At 46.2% G+C, this 27331-nt stretch overlaps 1 protein-coding gene across 1 annotated transcript in view; it reads left to right on the forward strand.

Moving 5' to 3' along the window:
• The window catches only part of ARHGEF37 (Rho guanine nucleotide exchange factor 37), a 189583-nt gene that overhangs the window by 154154 nt on the left and 8098 nt on the right, over positions 1-27331 (forward strand). Inside the window, exons 13-14 of the mRNA XM_075344636.1 lie at positions 2186-2381; positions 7852-8051. Coding sequence (XP_075200751.1) covers positions 2186-2381; positions 7852-8051 — 396 coding nt within the window. The remainder of the gene's footprint in view (positions 1-2185; positions 2382-7851; positions 8052-27331) is intronic.

Genomic DNA, 27331 nt, shown 5'->3' on the forward strand with positions numbered 1-27331 from the left:
CAAGCGACCTGCCTATATGCAGTGCACAGCATACTTAACCAGTGCACACACCGATACTAAAGACACAAATTCAAGCGACCTGTCTGACACCCTCATGCCATAAGGCTGTAAAAGACTGAGCGCCGTCTGGCAACGGCGGCGTCCATATATAGCCTAAGCACCACCCAGACTAAGCTCACACTCAGTCAGTATGGGTGTTGTCCACCAGACAATCCAGGGATGCCACATCATCAGGACAGCTGACGTCATCAGGACAGCTGACGTCAGTCAGCCAATCAGAAGGTGCCATGTCACGTGCATGCACAGTGGCCCGTTTTCTGCACTTAGACTCTGGCGACAGAGTCGCCAGCAGAACGTCACGAGCTTGAGCCAGACTTTGAGATTGGTGCCTAGGTGGAGCAGTGGCCGCAGCCACAGAGGGAATCTCCGGCAAGGTCAGAGGCAGAGGGTGCCCGGAGTCTGACTTGTGAGGGAGGATGCCTCCGGTGCATAACACCATGTCTTTAGTCTGCTTGTCTTCAGCAAACTTTGCGGGCTTTCTTGTGCATCATCTTTAGAAGAGGCTTCCTTCTGGGATGCCAACTGTGCAGACCAGTTTGATACAGTGTGTGGCATATGGTTTGAACATTGACAGACTGACACCTCCACCTTTTTAACCTCTGTAACAATGCTGTCAGCACTTGTATGTCTATTTTGAAAATACAACCATTGGATATGGCATTGAGCATGGTCTTTTGGTCGACCATGGTGAGGCCTGTTCTGAGTGGAACCTGTCTTAAACCACTGTATGCTCTTGACCACAATGCTACAATTCAGTTTGAGGGTGTTGTCAATCTTCTTATAGCCTTGGCCATCTTTATGTAAAGCAACAATTTTTTTTTCACATCCTTAGAGAATTCTTTTCCATGAGATGCCATGTTGAACTTTCAGTGACCAGTTTAAGTGTGTGAGTGATAACATTAAATTTAACACACCTGCTCCCCATTCACACCTTAGACTTTGAAACACTAATGAGTCCCATGACACCAGGAAAGGAAAATGACTGGGTACAATTTGGTTATTTTCGCTAAAGGGTGTATTCACTTTTGTTGCCAGCATTTCTTACATTAAGGTTAAGTGTTGAGTTATTTAGAGGGCACACCAAATTTACACTATTATACAATCTATACATGGTTATTTTCTTGTAAAGCCCATGCACAAAATAACCGTCTGCAATTTGCAATGGCCTATGTTGAAAAATATGAGGACTACTGGGAATTGTGCACTGGGAAAAAATGTTTTTGGAAGTGGTGCTGACTTCAAAACTGTATGGTGTCGCAAAGGTGACGAGTACAAAGAAAAATGCATGGTGCTTAAAGTGAAACATGGTGGAGGCAGTGTCCTTATGTGGGGTTGCAGGAGTGCTGTTGATGTGGGGAGCTACATTTCATTGCTGGTATCTTGATTTCACAGATGTACTGCCTTTTATTGAAAGAGAGGATAAATACAATTACTCTGTGTCCTTGGTAGACGTGCACTTTTTCAACATGAAATTATTCCAAAACACACATTTAAGGCCACTGTTGTATATTTGAAGAACAGGGTAAAAATGATTCTGTGGCCAAGTATGTCTCCTGATCTGAACCCAACTGAACATTTATGGGAAATTCTGAAGAGACAAGTTGAGCATCATTCTTCATCCAGGATGTAAAAGAGGACATTCTTGACGAATAGAAAAAGATAAATGTAATATTTCACCAATTTGTTCATTCCATGTCAACCGTCATCTGTGAAGATGGAAATCACCCTTTAAGACTAGCTTTGTGTCACAATTAAGTGCTATATTAGAGATAATAATTTCAAATTTAGGTGAATATATGACTATACAGTTGTATACTTCTTCCGTTTAAGCAACAATATAATATAAAGTTATAATGTACACCTTTTTTTAATACACTCATCTAGACATGTCGCCTTCGTTCACCTGCTAAAGTACAAAACCCTACTTAACATGAATAAGTTCATTTAAATATAAAATACGGTGATTAAAATCCTGAACAAACTTATGTGTCCTTGAATTGATTATCAAACTAACAATATACAAATCTTATAATTACATCAATGTCTTTTTATTAGTCTATCATTAATAGGAATATAATATAGGACGTATATTAAATTGCACCAATTCTGCTTTCACCCATATTAGGAGCAAATTCCAACCATTGAACGTCAAATTCAGCAATTATTGAAAAGTTATAGTCCTAATAAGCTCTTCCAGGTGATGAGGGATGTGAAAGGCTCCCGTGAAATGGAACTCACACTCAGTCGTGGTGACGTGGTGGCTGTCATCCAATTTGCAGATGCCAGTGGAAGCAAATACAGGTGGCTGGTTGACACTGGAGGTACAGTTCAAATAAAGATTTTAGAGTGTATCTGAAGTTAAGCCATTATATACAGCCTAATAATTAAAAAAGATATAGTATGTCCCCCTACTGTAAATGATCAAATCTCACCTAGAAGGTCACTATGGAACAGCTGGAGACCAGGGATGGACATATCATTGGTGCAACCTGTGCAACTGTACAGGGGCCCGAGAGGTGAAGGGGCCCATAACCACCTCCAAAGCAGGTGGAATTGTGTATTTTGATGAGCTCTTGGATTGCAAAGGCCCACGTATTGTTCTTACACTGGGGCCCTTTTCTCTCTGTGTCCAGTCCACCAGTGCAGGAGACTGAAGGCTATGTGTATTTCTATGGGTCAGTAAATGAACTCTTAAGGGTGCTTTACATGCTGCGACATCGCTAGCGATCTCGTTAGCGATGTAACACGCCAGATCGCACATCCGATTTGCCGAGATCGCACATGTGACCGGCGCTAAAAATTGACCTATGTGCGATCTCTGCAAATCTTATCTGCGATCTGGCGTGTTACATTGCTAACGAGATCGCTAGTGATGTCGCGGCGTGTAAAGAACCCTTTAGGCTATGTGCCCATGGAACAACGTACCCGCGGATTTTGCCATGGAAAACGCACGGATTTATCTGGATTTTCTAGATAAATCCGCAGGTTCTACTAAGCACAGACACTCCTGCGGTCATTGCGGCTGCGTAAAATGCTGCGGATTTCGCGCAGCCGCACGGAACTGCATGTCAATTATTCCTGCGGATATATCTGCGGAATTCCTGCTTCTCCACTATGGAGATAGAGACCGGGTATTCCACAGGAATTCTGCACGAAATCCGCACTATTTCCGCAGGTTTACCGCAACAACTCCAAGAAATACCGCAGCAGTGGATAGCTGCCGATTCCAGGGAGCAGCTGCGGTAAACCTGCGCAAAATCCGCTGGTACGTTGTCCCGTGGGCACATTACAGATTTTTTTGGAGGGTTATTTTTGACACCTTTTTTAAAAGCCATTTTATTCACAACGTTAATTTTGTGACCACTGCATGGTAAACCATACAATAAAAAACTACAGCTATCCTATCCATTTAAGCATGTCGTCAGGAGAAAAACTAAGTATGCCCACTTTAAATTCTATGGGTTTACTTATCAGGCAACTATAATAAAAAAATCTGGTCCTTGTAAGGTATAAAAATTAGGTGAACAACATATTACAAATTACATCAACATTATTTATTTACTAAAACTAGGGTAAAATGCAGAAGTGGGAAAAATTAAGCATATTTCACTTTAATTACTGATAAAAAATGACTTTAATTACCAATAATAAGAGAAGTGAATAAAAAGTAGAAATTGCAATTAAAGTGAAATTTCTCCTTTTTTTGGTAAATGTATTAATCTGTAAACGGAAATAGGTATTTACCTAGAATGTGTTCATTTCTGTTTCACTATAGGAAATCATGTAGAGGACTGATCCATAGCCTAACAGACACAAACAGAACTTGATGGACCCCATTGACTATAATGGGGTCTGTTAGGTTTCGGTCATGGTATTTGTGTTTTGTGCGAAAAATAATGATGGAATCCATAAATCCATAAAGGAGGTTTCAATTGGAGATGGGAATGTGTCCTTAATTGGAGTTTCCAGATTTGTTTTTATTTAATACCTGTATATGTAACATATTAAAAAATGGTCTGTCACACAAGGAAGCCTCCTGACCTAAGAATAGCAGCAGGGCTCAGAACTGAGTATGGACCACTCTCCTTCACACTCTACACAATGTACTGGATGACACCTCACATTGCTCGGAATGTGTCTCAGCTCTGGACATGTCACAACTTTTACAAACTTCGGTATTTATGAGCCTCCTTTTGGCAAACTACACTATTGTCTCTGCATTACACAGGAATCAACTAGTGATGAGCGAGCGCTGATATGCTTGGGTGCGCAGTACTCGTAACAAGCAATTGGATGCTCTGATGGGACTGACTTTAAATTTAATACCCAAGAACAAAGGAAGTCAATAGGGAACTTGTGAATTTTTCCAGGAATTCTTCCAGAAAAATACTCGAGTTCCCTATTGACTTCCATTATACTTAGATACTCGAGTCGGCCCATCCGAGCATCCAACTGCTTGTTCCGAGTACCAAGTTCCCGAGCATGGTAGTGCTCGCTCATAAGCTATGAGTACTGAGCACCCAAGCATGGTAGTGCTCACTCATAAGCTATGAGTACTGAGCACCCAAGCATGGTAGTGCTCGCTCATCACTAGAAGTTACAAGTACCGAGCACCCGAGCATGGTAGTGCTCGCTCATATGTTATGAGTCCTGAGCATGGTAGTGCTTGCTCATAAGTTATGAGTACTGAGCAACTGAGCATGGTAGTGCTTGCTCATAAGTCATGAGTACCGAGCACCCGAGCATGGAAGTGCTTGCTCATAAGTCATGAGTACCGAGCACCCGAGCATGGAAGTGCTTGCTCATAAGTCATGAGTACCGAGCACCTGAGCATGGTAGTGCTTGCTCATAACTAGAAGTTACGAGTACCAATCACCTGAGTATGGTAGTACTTGCTCATCATTAGAAGTTTGAGTACTGAGCAACCGAGCATGGTAGTGTTCGCCCATCATCAAGCACCCAAGCATTGTAGTGCCCGCTCATCACTAGAATAACCCCTAATATGAAAATGTTTTATTCGCCCCTACTGTGTATAAAACAGAAAAAAATGAAGTTTTGTTGCGAGGCATCACACATTGGAAGAAGAATAAAGCTACTTTTTGGGTATATTATTCCCAAAGCTGTAGTGGTGTCCTTGTCATAAGCATGCAGTCTTGAAATAGTTAACATAAACGCTATCTAATATGAACTTTGATAATATAGATGAAATGACCAGTTGTGGCCTTTATATTTGTCCCACCACTAATCCTCCTCTGACCGCTCTTTTCAAGTATATTTTTACACTGCCATTAATAGACCCCTAACTCGGATAGATACCTGTCAGATGAAACAAAGAGCTCACACAAGAGAAGGTCAAGCAGATCTGGCTCTAGTCTTTGATTTATAAGCCAATGATTTCAATAAAGGTCATCACAAGTACTGCATGTGACAAGCGTGTCATCATGGCCCGCTGACATTTTTACTGTCATTTTTCATGGCCCATGGAGACAATCCACATTCTCCTTATTTGGCATCTAAGATGGGTGAATTTTGAAATATCAGCACTTCTAAAAATAAAAATATATCCGCTTTGTATTCCAGTTGGTATGAATAGGTATACAGTCGTAAACACTTTTTGGTCACAATCACAATGTTTAAAGCCCGCTTTACACGCTACAAGATATCTTGCGATGTGTCGGCGGGGTCACGTTGTAAGTGACGCACATCCGGCATCGTAAGGTACATTGCAGTGTGTGACAGGTACGTGCAATTGCGATTGAACGAAAAACCGTTCATCGCATGCACGTCGTTCATTCCTGACGAATTGAACGTCAGATTGTTCATCGTACCCGGGGTAGCGCACATTGCAGAGTGTGACACCCCGGGAACGATTAACAGATCTCACCTGCCTCCTGCGGCTCCCGGCCCACAATGCGGAAGGAAGGAGGTGGGTGGGATGTTTACGTCCCGCTGAGCTCCGCCCCTCCGCTTCTATTGGCCGGCTGCCTCGTGATGTCGATGTGACGCCGAACGTCCCTCCCACTCCAGGAAGTGGACGTTTGCCACCCACATCGAGGTCGTATGGTAGGTAAGTATGTGTGATGGGGGTTAATCGTATGTGCAGCACGTTCAACAAATTGAACGTGCTGCACATACGATGGGGGCGTTGCAAATCGCAAACGATATCGTATGCGAAATTGCAACGTGTAAAGCAGGCTTTAGATTACCATCACTTGAAGCAGACCTGTCATCCTTTCTGATGAGCCTATTCATGAGATAATAACTCTCAGGAGCCGAGTGTCATACGAGTGTCACTGTGACTGAGGTCCGATCGTGCGATCGGACCTCAGTTGCGGGAGAAGGGTCGGCACTGAGGAGGGGAGGGCCGGTGCTGAGGGGGGAGGGAGGGATTTATCTCCCTCTCTTCTCCGTAGCCGGCTATTGCCATTCTCGCACTACACTCGCATTACACCGGTGTACCGCGAGTGCAGTGCGATTTTTCTCTCGCCCCATAGACTTGAATAGGTGCGAGAGAAATAGTCTTGCATTACAATTGCAGCATGCTGCGATTGTTTTCTCGGTCCGATTGGGGCCGAGAAAATAATCGCTCATGTGTGCTGACCCATAGGCAAATATTGGTCCGAGGGGAATGCGATGTTTTATCGCACTCCACTGTCTGATTTTCATGCCTGTGTCTTAGGCCTTAGGTACCTTTTCTTAGTGTTCTACATTGGGCTGTTCCTCAGTTATTCTTCCTAGAAACGAAAAATACACAATTGGGCGTGTCCCAGCACAATCTGATAAGTATTGTTTTATCAGATATTATAGCTGCCGTACCACTTAGACTGGCAAACATCTGGTTTTACCAAAATAAAAGTCATTAGTATATGATAGAAGTCAGTCTCACCCCATGGATCTCACCAGTTGGCAAAGAGAAGGGCTATGACTGGTATTATAGTAAAGGGACCCTGACATCCTATCTGTGTCTTATACTGCAGCACTGCCTATAGAATGTAATAGGATTGAACTTGACATGGTTAAGCTGCAGTACCAGGCTCAGCCAAATGAGTGTAAATATCGATGGACCAAGTACAGTATTAAATCATTTTCAGCATTATTTGTGCTTCATTTTGCTTCAAAAGTCTTTTTTTGCACTGTATTCCTCCATATTGATGAATTTTGTATAACCCTGCCCCCACAACTGATTGGCTTTGCAGCTTTCAGCCTATTCAGAGTGAGAAAGCTGTCAATTAGTGGTGTAAGCGGGGTTATACAAAACTTAACTTATAGAGAACTGGTAGCACTATATCAGATATAGCTGGGATTTTCTCAAAACCACAATAAGCATCCCAATAAGAGATACATTGCTGTAATCAGACTTTCCGCCTCAGCATTACGCTGCTGTCAGTTTGAGTAACAAAAATCTGGTGACAGATTCCCTTTTAAATGGGTATTCCAGACTCAGGAAATAAAGCTGTTTACATCCTGATGAAAGGTTATGCAATTTTCTATTTACATTAGATACCAAGTTCTCACGTGTAATTTATATATATATATATATATATATATATATATATATATAATATTTCTTTTTTTTTTGTCAACTATGGTCATTGAATGGAAACCTTAATACTTTAAAATCAGCAATTCAGTAGCACCATATATAAGTAAAAAAAAAAATGACAGGATTTTTTTATAATGTTTTTTTTATTACAGTTTTTGATGCCTATAATATTCAGCTATTGGCCAGAAATCACACTTTGATTAGGGCAGTTTCATTATTTATTCTTTTTCGTTTATTTTTTACAACAGGATCAAGGGGATATGTTGCATGCGACAAACTACAGCCTTACCAAGAAGCAAACAGTCCAACACGTTCCCAAAGTTCAAGATGTATGCAAAATTCCCTACAGGTAGTGAGGAATTCAGAAACAAGGAGACACTCCATTGGATCACCTGTATGCCCGTACCCAACGTCATCACCAGCCCAGGATATCAATACTGACTTCCAGGTGAGCTGATTCTACACAAGAGGGTAAAATATATCAGGAATCTATTTTCATGGTTAGTTGCCATCATCTTGTATGTCTGAAGCTAGATGTACAGATGTCCCTTTCTTCAGATTTCCTTTTGATGCCACATAATCTATGTTTGGTGCCAGATCACCAGCTTTAAAAAACAAAGCACAAAAACACATATGTTTATATGTGGCCACCCAGTGGTTGTGATGTATATTGCAGCCTGTTTTAGGTTTTTGCAAGCATGTGGTGATACCGTATTGAATATATTTAGAGAAAAATTGGAAAACAGAATCAAATTCAAGAAAAGGTAAAGCTCAACACATTACAAACATGAGCCAATGCAATTACATACAGCGGAAATATGTATTGAACGTGTAACCAATTTTCTAAGTAAAAATATTTTTCTAAAAGTGCAATTGACATGAATTTCTCACCAGATGTCAGTAACAACCCATCCAATCCACACAGGCAAAGAAATCAAACTATAGAAGTCTATAAATTAAGTTATGTGTAATAATGAGAAATGACAAAGGTTAAAAGTACACATGAAGAAAAAGAGGTGCAAAACAAAACATACTGATGGCGTTGGTTACAGAATTTCTAAACTACTGCAGTGAGCACTGTTGAGGCCATAATTCGGAACTGGAAAGAACATAATTTCAACCATAAACTGGCCATAACCTGATGCAACCTGCAGTATATCAGACAGAGGAGGGAAAAGAATTATCAGAAGAGTTGTCCAAGAGCCAATGATCACCTGTGGAGAGCTACAGAAAGACCTTGAATTAGCAGGTAAAATTGTTTCAAAGAAAACAATAAGTAATGCCCTAAACCTCCATGTCTTGTATGAATGCTCACACTCAAGACTCCATTGCTGAACAAAAGCTTGTTCAAGCGTGTTTAAAGTTTATTCAACCACATTTTTGACAAGCCTGTGAAATACTGGGAGAAAATAATGTGATCAGATGAGACGAAATTTGAACTCTTTAGATTCCATAATACACACCATGTTTGGAGACCAAAAGGCACTGCATATCACCCCAAAAACACCATACACCATACCAACATGGGAACATTGTGTGGGGCTGTTTTTCATCATATGCCTCTAACAAACTTCATATAATTGAAGGAAGGATGAATGGACAAATGTACTGGGAAAATTTTGATAAAAGTCTTTTGCAATCTACCAATGATGAGGAAGATGAAACAAGGGTGGAGATTTAAGCAAGACAGTGATCCAAACACACAGCCAAGGAAACTTTCAATTGGTTTCAGAGAAAAAAAAGCTTCTAAAATGTTTCACCCAGCTGACCTGAATCGAATCGAAAATTTATGGCAGGAACAAAACCTCAGGGTTCATAGAAAAAGCAGACAGAACCTTCAGGAGTTGAAGACTGTTTGTGTGATGCCCTGGACCCCCAGGGGTCACAGTACACTAACACCACACACACACCCCCTCCCCTGGTTAGGTACACCAGCCAAACAAAACCCTTGTTGCCTCCCTCCAGGCTTGATGTCCACACCAGGTGGGGCGGAGCCAGGCGGTTGACCCCGCCCACCAAGGAGTTCACAGGCCTGGAGGCAGGAAAAGTAGTCAGTTTAGTTTTGGAGTTGAAGTGGAGAGGTGGAAGTGAGAGGAGGAAAGTCTGTGTGGTGTCTGGGTCGGAGCCCAGGCACAATCAGCAAGGTCGGCAGACGGTGGTGGCCGACTGCAGGAGTTGGTGGAGGTCAGCGGAACCGTAGGACCGGGGTCGGGCGGTGGCCCGCCGCTACCGAACCGGGGAGCCGATTGAAGCCAAGCACCAAGGCAGGGTACTCAGACCCCGACTAGGCTAGGAGCCGCCGTAAAGGTCAAATTCTCTGATTGCAGTCTGGACCTCAGGGGTTCTTTCCCAACCAAGTCCCGTCAGAAGGCAACAGCCCAACCCGTCCGGATAAGAGCCACCGACAAGGGCCAGAGATCCAAGGGCCAGCACCTGCGGGCAAAACGGGTTCTCCCGACACGTACACGCTGGGGAGCGGACTACCCGTGGGAAGCCATAGGAGTCAAACACACATACAGGTGCAGGAAACGACAGCCACCATCAACCCGTACGGGGAGAGTGAGAAAACCGCAGCCGGCTGCGGGCCCTGTCCATTCAGCCATTTGATTTACCAGATAAGGTATGCACACCAGTGACTATGTAAGGGGAATACATGGAATAGCAGAAACTGCTGTGTGAATACTGACTTGAAAAATCCAATAGCTATATGAAAGAGTGAAAATGTGAAAAATGGAATCTGCATTACTGCCATGAACATATGAATCAAGAGAAATTTAGCTACTGAATTGATCAATGCAATAGAGCCCCAACACTACGCCAAAGTATTTCTCTACGTTGGGGTCCCTAGCTTGTGTGTGTCCTCTCATGCAGTTAAAAAACTTACCGTGTATGGGAAGCTGAGACCCTGGCTATTTATGTGTATTATATGGATTGGCAATAGGTGTGGTGGGGAGGGTTCACAAACGAAAAACTACTAACAATAACGAATAACGTTTGGAACACCATTCTAAGTCTGAACTGGGTGCAAAAAACCTAAAAAACATCACTATGGGGAGATAAGGTATGCACACCAGTGACTATGTAAGGGGAATACATGAAATAGCAGAAACTGCTGTGTGAATACTGACTTGAAAAATCCAATAGCTATATGAAAGAGTGAAAATGTGAAAAATGGAATCTGCATTACTGCCATGAACATATGAATCAAGAGAAATTTAGCTACTGAATTGATCAATGCAATAGAGCCCCAACACTACGCCAAAGTATTTCTCTACGTTGGGGTCCCTAGCTTGTGTGTGTCCTCTCATGCAGTTAAAAAACTTACCGTGTATGGGAAGCTGAGACCCTGGCTATTTATGTGTATTATATGGATTGGCAATAGGTGTGGTGGGGAGGGTTCACAAACGAAAAACTACTAACAATAACGAATAACGTTTGGAACACCATTCTAAGTCTGAACTGGGTGCAAAAAACCTAAAAAAACATCACTATGGGGAGATAAGGTATGCACACCAGTGACTATGTAAGGGGAATACATGGAATAGCAGAAACTGCTGTGTGAATACTGACTTGAAAAATCCAATAGCTATATGAAAGAGTGAAAATGTGAAAAATGGAATCTGCATTACTGCCATGAACATATGAATCAAGAGAAATTTAGCTACTGAATTGATCAATGCAATAGAGCCCCAACACTACGCCAAAGTATTTCTCTACGTTGGGGTCCCTAGCTTGTGTGTGTCCTCTCATGCAGTTAAAAAACTTACCGTGTATGGGAAGCTGAGACCCTGGCTATTTATCTGTATTATATGGATTGGCAATAGGTGTGGTGGGGAGGGTTCACAAACGAAAAACTACTAACAATAACGAATAACGTTTGGAACACCATTCTAAGTCTGAACTGGGTGCAAAAAACCTAAAAAAACATCACTATGGGGAGATAAGGTATGCACACCAGTGACTATGTAAGGGGAATACATGGAATAGCAGAAACTGCTGTGTGAATACTGACTTGAAAAATCCAATAGCTATATGAAAGAGTGAAAATGTGAAAAATGGAATCTGCATTACTGCCATGAACATATGAATCAAGAGAAATTTAGCTACTGAATTGATCAATGCAATAGAGCCCCAACACTACGCCAAAGTATTTCTCTACGTTGGGGTCCCTAACTTGTGTGTGTCCTCTCATGCAGTTAAAAAACTTACCGTGTATGGGAAGCTGAGACCCTGGCTATTTATGTGTATTATATGGATTGGCAATAGGTGTGGTGGGGAGGGTTCACAAACGAAAAACTACTAACAATAACGAATAACGTTTGGAACACCATTCTAAGTCTGAACTGGGTGCAAAAAACCTAAAAAAGGACACACACAAGCTAGGGACCCCAACGTAGAGAAATACTTTGGCGTAGTGTTGGGGCTCTATTGCATTGATCAATTCAGTAGCTAAATTTCTCTTGATTCATATGTTCATGGCAGTAACGCAGATTCCATTTTTCACATTTTCACTCTTTCATATAGCTATTGGATTTTTCAAGTCAGTATTCACACAGCAGTTTCTGCTATTCCATGTATTCCCCTTACATAGTCACTGGTGTGCATACCTTATCTCCCCATAGTGATGTTTTGTTAGGTTTTTTGCACCCAGTTCAGACTTAGAATGGTGTTCCAAACGTTATTCGTTATTATTTGATTTACCAGAGACTCTGTCCTTCTGTGTCTGAGTGAGTACAACAGTGCCATTCGGCACCGCGCTGCACCGCAACGTTGCACCCGCGCCACGCTGCCTCCCCGCATCGGCACCTGCACCCATACCTCCTCCCTTCTCCCCAACAGGGGCCCCGGGACCTACAGCCCCTACCCACGGAGGGGTCAACACCTCAGCTGCTCTCCGCCATCGCTCCTGGGATCCCCTGTTACCAGAAGCGGTGGTGCCCACCATCACCACGACCCATGGGTGGCGTCACAACCGACATCCCACCACAAACCTCCCCCTTTTCACTCGTGGGCGAGGAGGCGCTGCTCGAGCCCCAGGTCCGGCCCCGTACTCGAGCCACCGAGGAGCAAAAGCACCGGACCCGAGCGCCAGCGAACCCCCCCAGGCGGCGTTCCCGACCCCTCCGCCCGCGACATTTGTGTGAAAGAATGGGCTAAAATCATACTGGAGTAATGCATGGGACTAGTTTCTGCATACAGGAGGTGTCTTGAAGCTGTTATCATCAACAAAAGCTTTTGTATGAAGCATTAAATACATTTTAGTAAGCGTGTTCAATATTTTTTCCCTGTTTCATGTCTCATTATTAGACTTAACTTCATTTATGACATTTATGGGTTGATTTATTTGCCTATATGGATTGGATGGGTTGTTATCGACATCTGGTGAGAAATTCATGTCAATAGCACTTTTAGAAATATATTTACTTAGAAAATTGGTGATGTTCTCAATACTTATTTCACCTCCTGTATTTTGTTCAATACAGGTGACAGTCCATGGACTTCTGCTACCTTGGTGGTACTGTTGTTGTGTGCTATACAAGACAAGCACCAGCAGGTTTAGATTTGTCAGCCATACACCATTCCATGCCATGTCAACTCCAATCATTAAGCCTGCTTTACATGTTGCAATTTCGCATACGATATCGTATGCGATTTGCAACGCCCCCATCGTATGTGTGGCACGTTCAATTTGGTGAACGTGCCACACAAACGATTAACCCCCGTCACATGTACTTACCTTCCATACGACCTCTATGTGGGCGGCGAACGTCCACTTCCTGGAGTGGGAGGGACGTTCGGCGTCACATCGCTGTCACGCGGCAGCCGGCCAATAGAAGCGGAGGGGCGGAGCTGGGCGGGCCGTAAACATCCCGCCCACCTCCTTCCTTCCGCATTGTGCGCCGGGAGCTGCAGGACGTAGGTAAGATCTGTTCATCGTTCCCGGGGTGTCACACACTGCGATGTGTGCTACCCCGGGTACGATGAACAATCTGACGTGCAATTCTAGAGAAAGGTACGATGTGTATGCGATGAACATTTTTACTGTTCAATCGCAATCGCACGTACCTGTCACACACTGCAATGTACCTTACGATGCCGGATGTGCGTCACTGACGACGTGACCTCGCCGACACATTGTAAGATACATTGCAGCGTGTAAAGCAGGCTTTAGACTACCATGAATAGATTTGGAGCAAACTACTCCATATGGCCTTCTGCTACTCACTTTTAACTCCTATACAGTGGTCTGACCTGTCCTGCAGAGGCCCCTCTCCTGAGATAATGCATAAGTTATATCTTTTTGTATGTTTTACTAACCTCCCTGCAATATATATATATATATATATATATATATATATATATATATATATATATATATATATATAAAAACACACACAAACACTGTGCATATTAGGGGGAATGGGGTTAGTTATATTATGGGATCCATACCTTTTTACTAATTTTTTTCTGGACAAGCTATAGTTTCAACGGTTTTTCAACAACTATGACTTTTTGATCACTTTTTATGTTATTTTTGTGAGGTTGGATGAGAAAAATCCAGCAATTGTAATATTGTTTTTTTTCTTTTCTTATGCATCGTGTAGGATGTTATGATATAGTTTTATAGTTTTAGGTCAATGCAATTACAGTGCTATCCATTTATATAATTTTATTACATTTTACTTGATTTTACTTTTGCATGAAAAATTAACAAAAGTGTATATATTTTTCATTTATAGAACTGTATGTGAGCTTGTTTTTTTCCTTAACGAGCTGTGGTATTTATTGGTGCCATTTTGGGATATGTAGAACTTTTTGATAATTATTTTTTAGCTTTTTTTGTGATGCATGATGAAGAAAAATGCTCTTCTGACATTTTTCCTATTTTTTTTTTTTTTTGTGATTCATCTAGCTACCGTCTTCCACTGTACCATAGTCTAATTTTGATATTCATGTGTCTGTTGCAATTGTTTAATGCTAGCCATGGGGGTCAGCATGGGCACTGGGACTTGTCGGTGAGTTTGCAGCCCCATAAGTAATAAGCTGTGACGTACTTTGTGTTCTGACACCTTTCTATAAAAACCTGTATTAATATTTTTAGCAATTTGTTCTCCTGTTGCTCTTCCATGACATTGGACTCAACCGACTAGTCTTAGCTCCTCACATTCATTAATGAGGTTTGGTTGCTTCACCTGCTCTCACCCAGTTGTGTGGCCATTACGGGTAATTTGGTCATAGCCAAAGCCTTTCCTATCTTTTAAATTCCTAGGAATGCTCATTTCCCAAGAATTAGGAAGTGTAAACAGACCACCAAGCTTGCGTAAAAATTATTTTTCTCGGCAACACATCGTCCTGTGTAAACAGGACATTTACTACCGAGAACAATTATGTTCTATGCTCACAGAACAATCTATCATGGGCCATTCAGGTCTCATCAGACTCAGTCAATAAGTACCATAGTTGTTTTCTAACACAGGTTGTGCAATGTAAAGGAACCCTTTATGTTTAGCCTTTTTATTTCATCCAATATAACACTTCTTTGGATGCCTAATATATCTCATCCTATTGTAACAAGATAATTCATTCTAATCACTTAACAGTAAGTGATTAGTAGTGGTGTACCACTAACAAAAGGCACTTTGGAGTCAGTGAGTCTAGTGAGCCTTGCACCACTCCAAGACATCTGTCTGGTGGTTCAATTGAGGTGTCTGGATGCTCAGGATACAGATACTGTTGAGTTGGAAAAGGAAGTCATCTGAGTCTCAGTGCAGCAGGCGCTATGATGTCATTAGCAGGGAGGATGTTATACTGCCTGGGGAAGCCATCATATTGTACTGGGGGGTGCATCATACTGTGAAAGGCCTATCATAATGTGTGATGGCTACTATACTGGCCGCCGGAGGATTGTGCAGACTATCACAATGTGTGGGAAGAGACTGTGGAGCCTTCAAACAGTGTGAATGGCTATAGTGGAGGATATCATACTGTTTGGGGGGGGGGGGGCATTATACTGTGTGGGGGAACTGTGTAATACATTATACTGTGAGTGGATACTTTGTGGGCCATCAAACTGTGTGGGGGCCATTATACTGTAAGTGGGATGACTGTGGGGGCCCTCAATTTTTTTTATGAGGGAACTAGGGAACATAATACTGTGTATGGGGCAATCTAGGGGGATTTTACTGTGTTGGGTGGCTATTGGAGGTAGTTTAATTTTTTGAGGGTTACAGGGGATGTCATACTGTTTTGTGGACCCTGGCAGCAATAAAATATGGCACTGTGAGGGTACAGTGAGGTCATCATACTGTATTGGGACATTATCATCATTTGCTGGGGCAGTTTTTTTCTACTGCATGTATGTGTGAGACATACTATAGGAGCAATTTGTGTGTGGGGGGAATTCACTGAGGGGTGTCATACTATGTGTGCGGGAGCATTTTGGGAGCATCGTACTCTATGGCCCTTGAAAAGGGTATAGGGATGGGTGAGAATACTAAAAGACTTTACTAGGGGCGCAATTACTGCAAGTGCTGCTACACATGTCCCTCTCCCTTTCGGTAAAGGTTGGCAAGTATAACCTATTATGACTGCACCTATGCACGGTTACCAAGCCTACTTCATCTAGACTTAATGTATTTTTTGGGGGGAAGGTGGGGTGTTCAATTAAAACTTTTGCTATGGGTCCTGTGAATTCAATGTATGCCCTCAGTGTATGCCTTTGTACTTTCTGAACAACAGTAAAAGGCTTTTGCTGACAGTCAAGAAGGGACGGAGCATTGCCCCCCCTCCCACCGGGGCATTTGCGGAGGCCCTCATGACACTTGATTGGTGGGGAGGTCAAGGTGTCATGAGGGGAGGGGGAGAGCGAGCCCGTTTTTTTAAAATTAAACAATGATCAAGGGGAGGAGCGGCACATTTCCCGCTCTTGGGGACAGAAGTGACAGTCCCTGTACCCCTACCTCACCTGCTATGGCATCGGTGGATCAGCTCCTGGAGCAGCTTAGAGCGGCGGCCGGCGATCATCCCCCTGGCTGGCTGCAGTATACTGTGGCAGGGATCATCGGCGGGAGGCTGGAGGCGGCAGGGTCTTCCCCCCTGCAGGAGCGGCGCTCCCGTAGGTCTAAACCGCCGCAGCGGTTTTCTCCTGACATGCCTCCCCGGGCCCAGCGTCGCTGCAGAAGCCCCTCCAGGGACCCTCCAGGCCGGGCACCGCGAGCAAAGAAGTCCAGTGCGCCCCGGCCTGGGAGGAATTCTACTGTGCGGCTGGGCCCAGCGGCGGTCAGCAGGCCTCTGCTGGAGCTGGAGGCGGGGTCTGCTACCGCCTGGTCAGCGATGGATGTCGGCGCTGCGGCGGGGCGTGTGGGCGATGTGCCTGCCATGCGCCCTGAGCCCTGTCAGCAGGACAGAATGGAGGAGCGGGCGGGCCCCAGCAGAGGGGGCGGAGCGCGGATGCTGGGATCTGTGGTGCACCAGGCCTGGAGTGCAGGGCCTACAGCAGTAGAGGCCCGGATTGAAGATGGGGCCCCCTGGAGGAGCACTGGAGAGCTGCACTGGCAAGGTGTGGAGGAACGCAGGCAGCTCTCTGGGGCGGACAGCTGGCAGGACGGACGTCAGGCCCATATTACAGGGTCAGAGGTGTCTTCCGGCCTTGCGGCGGCAAGGGCTAACAGCGGGGAATCCGGTGGGAGGAGCCGAGAAGCTGCGGATCGTGTGGATGGACGTCAGGAATCGGGCGGTCCGGCTGGCGGGGCCTCTTCCCTAGTGCAGCCCGGTGAGTATGCTTCTGTGTCGTGTCTGTCTCCTCAGCTTAACCGGGATCGGAACGAAGGGGGAGGGGTAGATCAGACGGGGTTAAGTCCAGGGGTACCGTTCGGTGTTGGTGGGTATGCGTCGGGGGGTGGGGAGCTGGGAGAGCTGTTAGGTTGCGTGCGTTCGTTGCTGGAGCGAATTGGGGGTCCAAGGGAACCCCCGGCGCCGGTGGGGGCGTGGGTTAATCCGCCCATTCTGGGGGTTAGTGAGTCCGTGGTTGCGGGTATTTCTTCCCCGGTTTCGGTGTCGGTCCAGACGGAAAAGAATAAGGAGGACAGGATTCATTTAGATGATAGGGCGCGTGGGGAGGTTTATGTATGCTTTGAGGGCCCCTTAGGTTCGCACCTTAAGAAGGAGGTGAGGGAAAAGATCTGGAAGGACGAATATGTCGAGATCTTCTCCCTCCTTCCTTTGGCAAACTTAAATTTGGATAAAGGAAAAAAGGAGGATAGTAAGAAAGAGGATGAGGAAAAGCGGCGGTGGCGCTTGATCCCTCAGACGTTTACCAATTGGTTGCAAGCCTTCGCTATTTTGGCGAGTGTGATAGGCGAAAAGGCGCCGGAGAATTGTTCTCATCTATTTTGTTACATGGATTCGATAGGTGAGGCCTACAGGGTGTACGGGGGGCAGACGTGGCTTCGGTATGACGAACAATTTTGTCAGAGGAAGGCCGTACGCCCATCTATACGATGGGATCAAAAAGATATAGGGTTATGGTTGCGGGTCATGGCACCGGCTAGGTATGGCCAGCCCTTTCAAGGCGGGGCCGGGACTTCCGGCCAGTCGGGAAATCAAGGGACCAGTAGTCAGCAGGGTCAGGCGGGATCGCAGAAGCCAGGTATATGCTGGCAATTCAACGACGGGCAGTGTAAGTTTGGGGCCACGTGCCGTTTTAAGCACCTATGCACCCATTGTAACGGGACATCCCACGGAGCGTCCAAATGCTTCAGGAAGGGGAAACCCAAGCCCGGCGGCTCTCATACCCAAGGGTCTGACGCCAGTGAAGTTAGTCGCGATGCTTCCGTACCTAAATAGGTACCCAGATCGGGAAAAGGCGGAAGTTTTGCGGTTGGGTTTTGGGGAGGGTTTCAGGATTCCTGCCCCCGTTTTTGAGGTTTCGGGGGCAACCAGGAATCTCGTTTCTGCATACCAGCATGCGGCGGTTGTGGCGGAAAAATTAAGGAAGGAGGTGGCGTTGGGGAGAATGGCGGGCCCGTTCCGGGCCCTTCCTTTTCCCGACTTGGTGGTGTCGCCGTTGGGGGTGGTGCCGAAAAAGGAACCAGGGAAATTCCGGCTTATTCACCATTTGTCTTATCCAAGAGGCAGGTCGGTGAATGATGGAATACCCGCTGAGCTGTGCTCAGTGGTATATACGTCATTCGATGAGGCTACAAAGTGGGTAAAGAGATGTGGGAGGGGGGCGCTGTTGGCTAAGACTGATATTGAATCAGCTTTTCGGCTATTGCCGGTGCATCCGGATTGTGTTAGGCTACTGGGTTGTTGTTGGGAGGGTGGCTATTTTGTAGATTGTTGTTTGCCCATGGGGTGTTTGATTTCGTGCGCATTTTTCGAGACTTTTAGTTCGTTTTTGGAATGGGTTGTTCGGGACGTTTCAGGTTGGTCATCAGTGGTACATTACCTGGATGATTTTTTGTGTGTAGGTCCGGCTGACTCGGCGCAGTGTGCCAGGATTTTAGCGGCAATGGAGTGGGTTTCGGCTTATTTTGGGGTGCCTTTAGCACCTGAGAAAACGACGGGGCCGACGACTTGCATAAGTTTTCTTGGTATTGTGATTGATTACGTGGCTTGGGAAGTTCGGCTTCCTGAGGAAAAGGTCAACGGGCTAAAAGACGAAGTGGCAAGGGCACGGCGTGTGAAGAAATTGCAATTAAGGGAGGTTCAGTCTTTATTGGGAAAGCTTAACTTTTCATGTCGGGTAATGCCAATGGGGCGAATTTTTTCGCGCCGACTTGCTGGTGCCACGGCGGGGGTGCTTGCTCCGCACCATTACGTTCGTTTATCGGCGGAACACAGAGCGGACTTAGCAGTTTGGGGACAGTTTTTGGAGCATTACAACGGTCGTTCGCTGCTGATGGAGGATGGAAAGGACAATTTTGATTTGGAGCTGTTTACTGATGCGGCGGGCAGTTCAGGTTTTGGGGCTTTCTTTCAGGGTCAGTGGTGTGCGGAACGGTGGCCTGATAGGTGGGTTGATGAAGGCTTGACGAGGAACGTGGCGCTTTTGGAAATGTTTCCGATATTGGTGGTGCTTCATCTGTGGAGGGAACAGTTGGCGAACAAGAAGATTCGCTTTAATTGTGACAATATGGGGGTAGTGCTGGTCATTAACAAGTTTTCAGCATCATCTCCTCCAGTTATTTGGGTGTTACGGGAGCTGGTTCTGGTTTGCTTGCAAATCAATGCGTACGTTACGGCAGCTCATGTGCCAGGTGTTCAGAACCTAATAGCCGATTCCCTCTCTCGTTTTCAGTGGGATCGGTTCCGGGTTTGCGCGCCAGAGGCAGAGGCTAGCGGCTTGGAGTGTCCGGTACAGCTTTGGAACGTGGTCTTCAGGCAGTAGGACCACTGATTCGGGCGTCCCTGTCGGGTACCACATGGACGGCGTATCAGGCAGCGTGGAGTCTGTGGGAGCAGTGGTTGCAGGGTTGTGGGTCTGCTGAGGGAGATCAGTTGGGAGTACTGTTGGAAAGGTTGGGGGAGGCAGCGGTTACAGGATGGTCATTGGCGAAGGTGAATCGCTTTATGGCGGGATTAGCATTTGGTTTTCGGTTGCGGGGTTTACAGGATTTGACTAAGAGCTTTTGGGTGGTTCAGGCTTTGAAGGGATTTCGGAAACGATGCAAGCCGCTGGATGGTAGACGGCCTGTATCATTTAGCTTATTGGAGCAGTTGGGTAGGGCATTGCGGGGGGTTTGTATATCGCAGTTTGAGGTGAGTTTGTTCCGGTTAGCGTTTTCCTTGGCGTTTTTTGGGGCGTTGCGGATTGGGGAATTGGTATCGCCCAGTAAGACTTCTCCCGGGGGCCTGGGTCGTGGTGATATTATTGCCGTGGAAGGCGGGATCGAATTCTGTATTCGGAGATCGAAGACAGATCAAAGAGGTGTGGGTAGGCGAGTTCGCTTGGGTGTGGTTATGGCATCGGAGATGTGCCTGCTCAAGTGTTTCGGGAACTTTGGAAGGATTCGCCCGCAGGTCAATGGCCCCTTGTTGTGTCATGAGGACGGGTCTTTTTCATCTAGATACCAATTTGTAAGTGTTTTTAGGGCATGTTTGAAGTCTTTGGGGTTAGATCCGAGGTCGTTTGCGTCACATTCTTTTCGCATTGGGGCAGCGACAGAGGCCGCTATGTGTGGTTTGCCAGAAGAGACCGTGAAGCGGATTGGTAGGTGGAAGTCGCAGCGTTTTAAGTTGTATGTCCGTCCACAGGCGGTCGTCGGTAATTGAGTGGGGGGTTCTGCGGCTGCGAGGGGGGGGGTGGACTGGGTGTTTGTCAAGTTGGGGAATAAGGAAACTGAATGGTTGTTTGTTTGTACATTTTGTATTACAGAAATACCCCCCCCCCCCCGTATCTGGTTTGGATCCTGGGCCATTCCTATGTATACTGGGGAGCCCAGCGAGCGGATGCAAGAAGAAACGGGAGACAACTAGGTTTTGAAAGGGATATGGCTTTTCTACGTTGGTTGGGGGGTTAGGGGTTTGGGGTGGAACAGGGTATTGCAAGAGGTGAATAGGTATGCCCGTTTAGACAGGCCTCCCGACGTTTTGGTCTTACATGTCGGGGGAAATGATCTGGGGGGGCGTCCTTTTCGAATTTTGATAAAAGACATCAAGCATGATTTATTGCGGTTATGGGTGTCATTTCCACGGCTAACTATAGTTTGGTCCGAGATGGTGGCGAGAAGGTGTTGGCGAAAAGCGCGGTTGGTCGATAGGTTGAACAAGGCGCGGGCAAAAGTGAATAGGGCAATTTTGAAGTTTGTTACTCGTAATGGGGGAGTTGCGATAAGGCACGTTGAGTTGGAAAGGACGGATGAGGAATTCTGGTTGGCAGACGGGGTGCACTTAAATGCGGTGGGGATTGATTTATGGACCCTCGGCCTGCAAGGAGGTATCGAGAGGGCGCTGCGGTTGCGGGGCGTCTCAGGCACTTGAAGGTTATCAAGGTGCCCTCGTTGTGGCGGTTTTTATTGGTGGGTCCTTGAAGTTGGTTAAAAAATTGGTTCGGGGAATCCATCTGGGTATGGATCCCCTCATTGGCAGAATGGCTGGTCACCTGGTGATTTTGTGGGGATTCCCGACGGGGTATGTCGGGGTCCCTGTGGGTGGTTTGGGTTAACAGAGGATTAACCCTTACCGTTTGGTGCTCCTGAGCCAGTGTGGGTAACGGTTGGGGGCAAGTTGGTGTTTATGGTTCGGTTGGTAGGAATCACCAGGGTTTGTATCTTCAAGGACCCTACCATATTGCAATGTTTTTATTTGTTATATATTTCTGTTTAATAAATGGCTGCTATGGCCAAAATTATCCAAAGAAGAATTGGTGTCTGTGCAGTCATTTTAGATAAGAATTGGGAAAGGAGGGGTGGAGTATGGAAAGACCAGAGTCAACAATTCCAGGGTCATGACTGGAGACTAGTCATAAAGAGTATTATGTACATAAGACATGTATTATAAGTCATTTTTTGCTCAGCTTGTTGTTGTTTTGTGTCTTGTTGGTTTTGCAGTAAATACTTGCTTTTTTGTATAGTTTCTACTTTACAAACTTAGAAAAGGAATGTGTCTTCAGGCTATTCCTTACCTTCATACATGTCTTTACTGTGCCTAATGTAATGTACTGTACATAGAAGGGTGATAATACTGAGTCATGCATAGAAAGCATATTCGTGCTATCTTCCCATTCTTAAATTGCATATACACTGAATGATTATTGTCAACTAGTGTTCCTATGAAGGTTCGATTTACAATAATCATGTAGTGTAAACAGGCAGCAGATCACCCAACAAGCGAGGAAATCACTTGCTCATTGGGATTAAGGATCTTTTGGTTTGCCCAATGGATCATCATTTTCGGCAGCACATAGTCCTGTTAAAACAGAACAATGGCAGTGTATGTGCTCTGAATCACATATTATAGATTTAGTGCGCAACTAAATAAATAATTGCATTGACTACCATGTCATTTTAAATATCCAGGTGGAGTTTAAGCCCAGAGTCATTAGGTACAGTTAAATTGCAAACAAAGTTTATATTAGAGATATATTTCGGTGCATATGTAAATTGACCAGAGTTTGGGATTTACTATATGATATCCTATCCATACACAGTGCTGGACAGTCCACATGATCTAATAGCATGATCCATGTGGAGGTAAGACGCTTCCCCATGTGGTATACCTGACACTTTCTCTAGATGAAGTGATGAAAGCAGGCTTCACTGGAGCGTAAATCTAGCACCAGTTTATCTATTGAGATTATCCAGCATTGAGGGGTCTATTTTTGAGCCCTATGTGATATCCCCTGATGAACTCCCCAAAAAAAGAGTGGAAACGTGTCGGGATTTGGTAGAGACTGAATCTGAAGACTCCAATGGATAAGTACTTCCTGAGGCCATGATTTGGTTCTATCATTGTGTAGTTTGAGTATCTTTAGAGTCACAATAGCCTGGGACAGTTTTTATATACTGTGTTCCATTTAAGTGTGTTTAAAATTTATGATCTAGGACTGTGACTAATTTTACGCGCTTTAGCACTTTGTTTCCAGTTTCTATGGTGGTGGATGCCATTTCATGTGATTAGCAGGGGCATATAAGGGAGAGTCGAGGAGGAGCAGGGGCACCCAAAAAATGATGGTGTAAAAACCTCCGCTAATAGGCAGGAAATAGTATAGGGAGAGTCAGTCCATATTCCTGTATGTACTCTGGCCTACCTAATTTTAGGCCTACCCTATATAGTACCCCTTGCACTATTCCACTTAAGGCATCCTCTGTGTGTTTTTATCCTACATAGCACTGTGTTTTTGTATTGTTGGCTACTATTTGACTGCTATTTAACTTAATAAAATATTCGATTTCTAGAGGTACACATAGACAAGCTAGCAACAGATAGTCTTTGCTATTCTGCTTGCACCTTTAACCCCTTCAGCCCCAAGCCTATTTTGACCCTAAAGACCAGGCCATTTTTTGCAATTCTGACCAGTGTCACTTTATGAGGTTATAACTCTGGAACGCTTCAGCGGATCCCGATGATTCTGAGAATGTTTTTTCGTGACATATTGGGCTTCATGTTAGTGGTAAATTTAGGCCGATATTTTTTGCGTTTCTTTGTGAAAAAAACGGAAATTTCGCGAAAATTTAGAAAATTTTGTAATTTTCAAACTTTGAATTTTTATGCTCTAAAACCAACGAGACATATGACACAAAATAATTAATAAATAACATTTCCCACATGTCTACTTTACATCAGAACAATTTTGGGAAAAAAAAAATAAAAATTTAAGGAAGTTATAGGGGTTCAAAGTTTATGAGCAATTTCTCATTTTTACAACAAAATTTACAAAGCCACTTTTTTTAGGGACCACATCACATTTGAAGCGATTTTGAAAGGTCTACATGACACAGAACACCCAAAAGTGACACCATTCCAAAAACGGCACCCCTCAGGCTACTCAAAACCACATTCAAGAAGGTTATTAACCCTTCAGGTGCTTCACAGTAACTAAAGCAATGTGGAAGGAAAAAATGAACATTTTACTTTTTGCAACAAAAATGTTAATTTAGCCTCAAATATTGCATATTCACAAGGGTAGCAGGATTAAATGAACCCCCAAAATTTGTTGGGCAATTTCTACTGAACATGCAGATATCTCATATGTGGCGAAAAACCACTGTTTGGGCGCACAGCAGGACTCGGAAGGGAAGGAGCGCCATTTGACTTTTTTGAACAGAAAATTAGCTGGAATCGTTAGCCGCACCATGTTGCGTTTGGAGAGCCCCTGAGGTGCCGAAACAGTGGAGCTCCCCCACATGTGACCCCATTTTGGAAACTAGACCCCTCATGGAATTTATCTAGATGTTTATTGAGCACTTTGAGCCTCTGGGGGCTTCACAAAAGTTAATAGAGTTGAGCTGTGAAAATAAAAAACATTTTTTTTACCACAAAATTGTTACTTCAACCAGGTAGCTTTTTTTTTCACAAGGGTATCGGGAAAAATTGCACCATAAAATGTATTGTGCAATTTCTCCTGAGTACACAGACACCTCATATGTGGTGGAAATAAAATGTTTGGGCGCACAGCAGGGCTCGGAAGGCAAGGAGCGTCATTTGACGTTTCAAACGCAAAATTGTCTGGGATAATTAGCGTATTCCATGTTGCGTTTGGAGACCCCCTGAGGTGCCGAAACAGTGGAGCTCCCCCACATGTGACCCCATTTTGGAAACTAGACCCCCATGGCATAGAAAAAAAAACAGCGGCAGATGGGGGGGGGGGGACAGATGGGGCGGCAGCGGCATATAAAGGGAGCATCTGTGATTGTGAGACGGCGGCTGGGATAGGGTGGGGGCAGATGGGAGAGGGCGCAGTGGATGCAGGAGCGGCAGAGGATGGGGGGATGGGGGGGATGGGTGGGAAGGGGAGTGGGAGGTGAGATTGGGGATAGTTACCCTACAGGATGGATCTAGGTAGCTGGATCACAGGAGATGAAGGAGGCAGCAGATCGGGGAGGGTGAGAGGTGGGGGAGGGAGCGCAGATCACGGAGGAGACAGGTAAGCAGAGCACAGATCACGGGGGTGAGAGGTGAGGGAAAGCGGACAGCAGATCACGGGGGTGACAGGTGAGGGAGCACAGATCACGGGGTGACAGGTGAGGGAGCACAGATCACGGCGGTGACAGGTGAGGGAGCACAGATCACGGCGGTGACAGGTGAGGGAGCGCACATCACGGCGGTGACAGGTGAGGGAGCGCACATCACGGCGGTGACAGGGGAGGGAGCGCACATCACGTCGGTGACAGGGGAGGGAGCGCACATCACAGCGGTGACAGGGGAGGGAGCGCACATCACGGCTGTGACAGGGGAGGGAGCGCACATCACGGCGGTGACAGGGGAGGGAGCGCACATCACGGCGGTGACAGGGGAGGGAGCGCACATCACGGCGGTGACAGGGGAGGGAGCGCACATCACGGCGGTGACAGGGGAGGGAGCGCACATCACGGCGGTGACAGGGGAGGGAGCGCACATCACGACGGTGACAGGGGAGGGAGCGCACATCACGGCGGTGACAGGGGAGGGAGCGCACATCACGGCGGTGACAGGGGAGGGAGCCCACATCACGGCGGTGACAGGGGAGGGAGCGGACATCACGGCGGTGACAGGGGAGGGAGCGCACATCACGGCGGTGACAGGGGAGGGAGCGCACATCACGGCGGTGACAGGGGAGGGAGCGCACATCACGGCGGTGAGGGGACGAGCAGCCGATCACGAGGGAAAGGGGGCGGGCAGCAGATCGGGGGGGACCGGTGGCACTGTGGCAGATGGAGGGCGGCGGCGGCGGATCGGGAGGTGTGGGGGTGAGTGTGCGGGCAGCAGATACGAGGGGTGGGGGTGCGGGTGGCAGATCGCGGCGGAGGGCAGCGGCGGATCGGGAGGTGTGGGGGTGAGTGTGAGGACAGCAGATACGAGGGGTGGGGGTGCGGGTGGCAGATCGCGGCGGAGGGCAGCGGATCGGGAGGTGTGGGGCTGAGGGTGCGGGTGGCAGATCGCGGCGGAGGGCAGCGGCGGCGGATCGGGAGGTGTGGGGGTGAGGGTGCGGGTGGCAGATCGCGGCGGAGGGCAGCGGCGGATCGGGAGGTGTGGGGGTGAGGGTGCGGGTGGCAGATCGCGGCGGAGGGCAGCGGCGGATCGGGAGGTGTGGGGGTGAGGGTGCGGGCAGCAGATACGAGGGGTGGGGATGCGGGTGGCAGATCACGGCGGAGGGCAGCGGCGGCGGCGGATCGGGAGGCCGGTTTCATACAGTGCAATGGCAGCGCGGCAACTTCCGGGTCCCATGCTCCGGTCTCATAACAGCATGGGACCGGAGCTTGTCGCCCTGCCATTGCACTGTGTACACTCACTGTGCTGGCGTGCTGCAGGGACGATGACTGGGGCAACAGGTACACTGTGATTGGAGAAATCGGTCACAAGGCCGATCTCTCCAATCAGAGTTATTGGAGCTGGGGGAGGGTGATGCAGTGAGGTCACCCAGCTCCAGCCAATGGCCAGTGCTATAGCTGCACTGGCCAGGGCTGGATTTCAATGTTTCAGTCACTTTAAGTGGCTGGAACATTACAGTGGCTGTGATTGGTTGAGCGGCGTTCGTCAGCCAATCACAGCCTCCGTAGGTCCGGGGAGGAGGCACCACCCCTCCTGAGGTCAGGTACAGGTCCCCTCCTCCCCGAATCTGCGGTTTATGTTAACCGATCGCAGTCACCGGAGGCTCCGGTGCCGCGATTCCGCCATGACTGAAAGATCCGTCCTTGGTCGTTAAGGCCCAGGGCACAAGGACGGATCTTTCCGTCCATGGTCGTGAAGGGGTTAATCACATGTTGTGGGGAGACCTATCACATCTGCTCCTCTCCTATTTATGTATAATCTTTCTTTATTGAATAGAAAAGAAAAATAAGAGAAGCATAGTAAAAACATACAAACAAACAAGGTTATAAAGGGATCACTGCGTATGTTACCACAATTTGGATAACATTCCCATAACATGTGACCCCTGATGACTGAGAATCGTTCAAACACTGTAATAATAACAATATATTCCTCATGTCCACTGTTCCTCTCTTCATTGACGAGGACTCGATAACTAAACTTCCCGTATAACCTTGAGCCCCATCCTAGCTCTACTCATTGTGTCTTAATCAGTAA

Source organism: Anomaloglossus baeobatrachus, chromosome 4, assembly GCF_048569485.1.
Source record: "Anomaloglossus baeobatrachus isolate aAnoBae1 chromosome 4, aAnoBae1.hap1, whole genome shotgun sequence".
NCBI lineage: Eukaryota > Metazoa > Chordata > Amphibia > Anura > Aromobatidae > Anomaloglossus > Anomaloglossus baeobatrachus.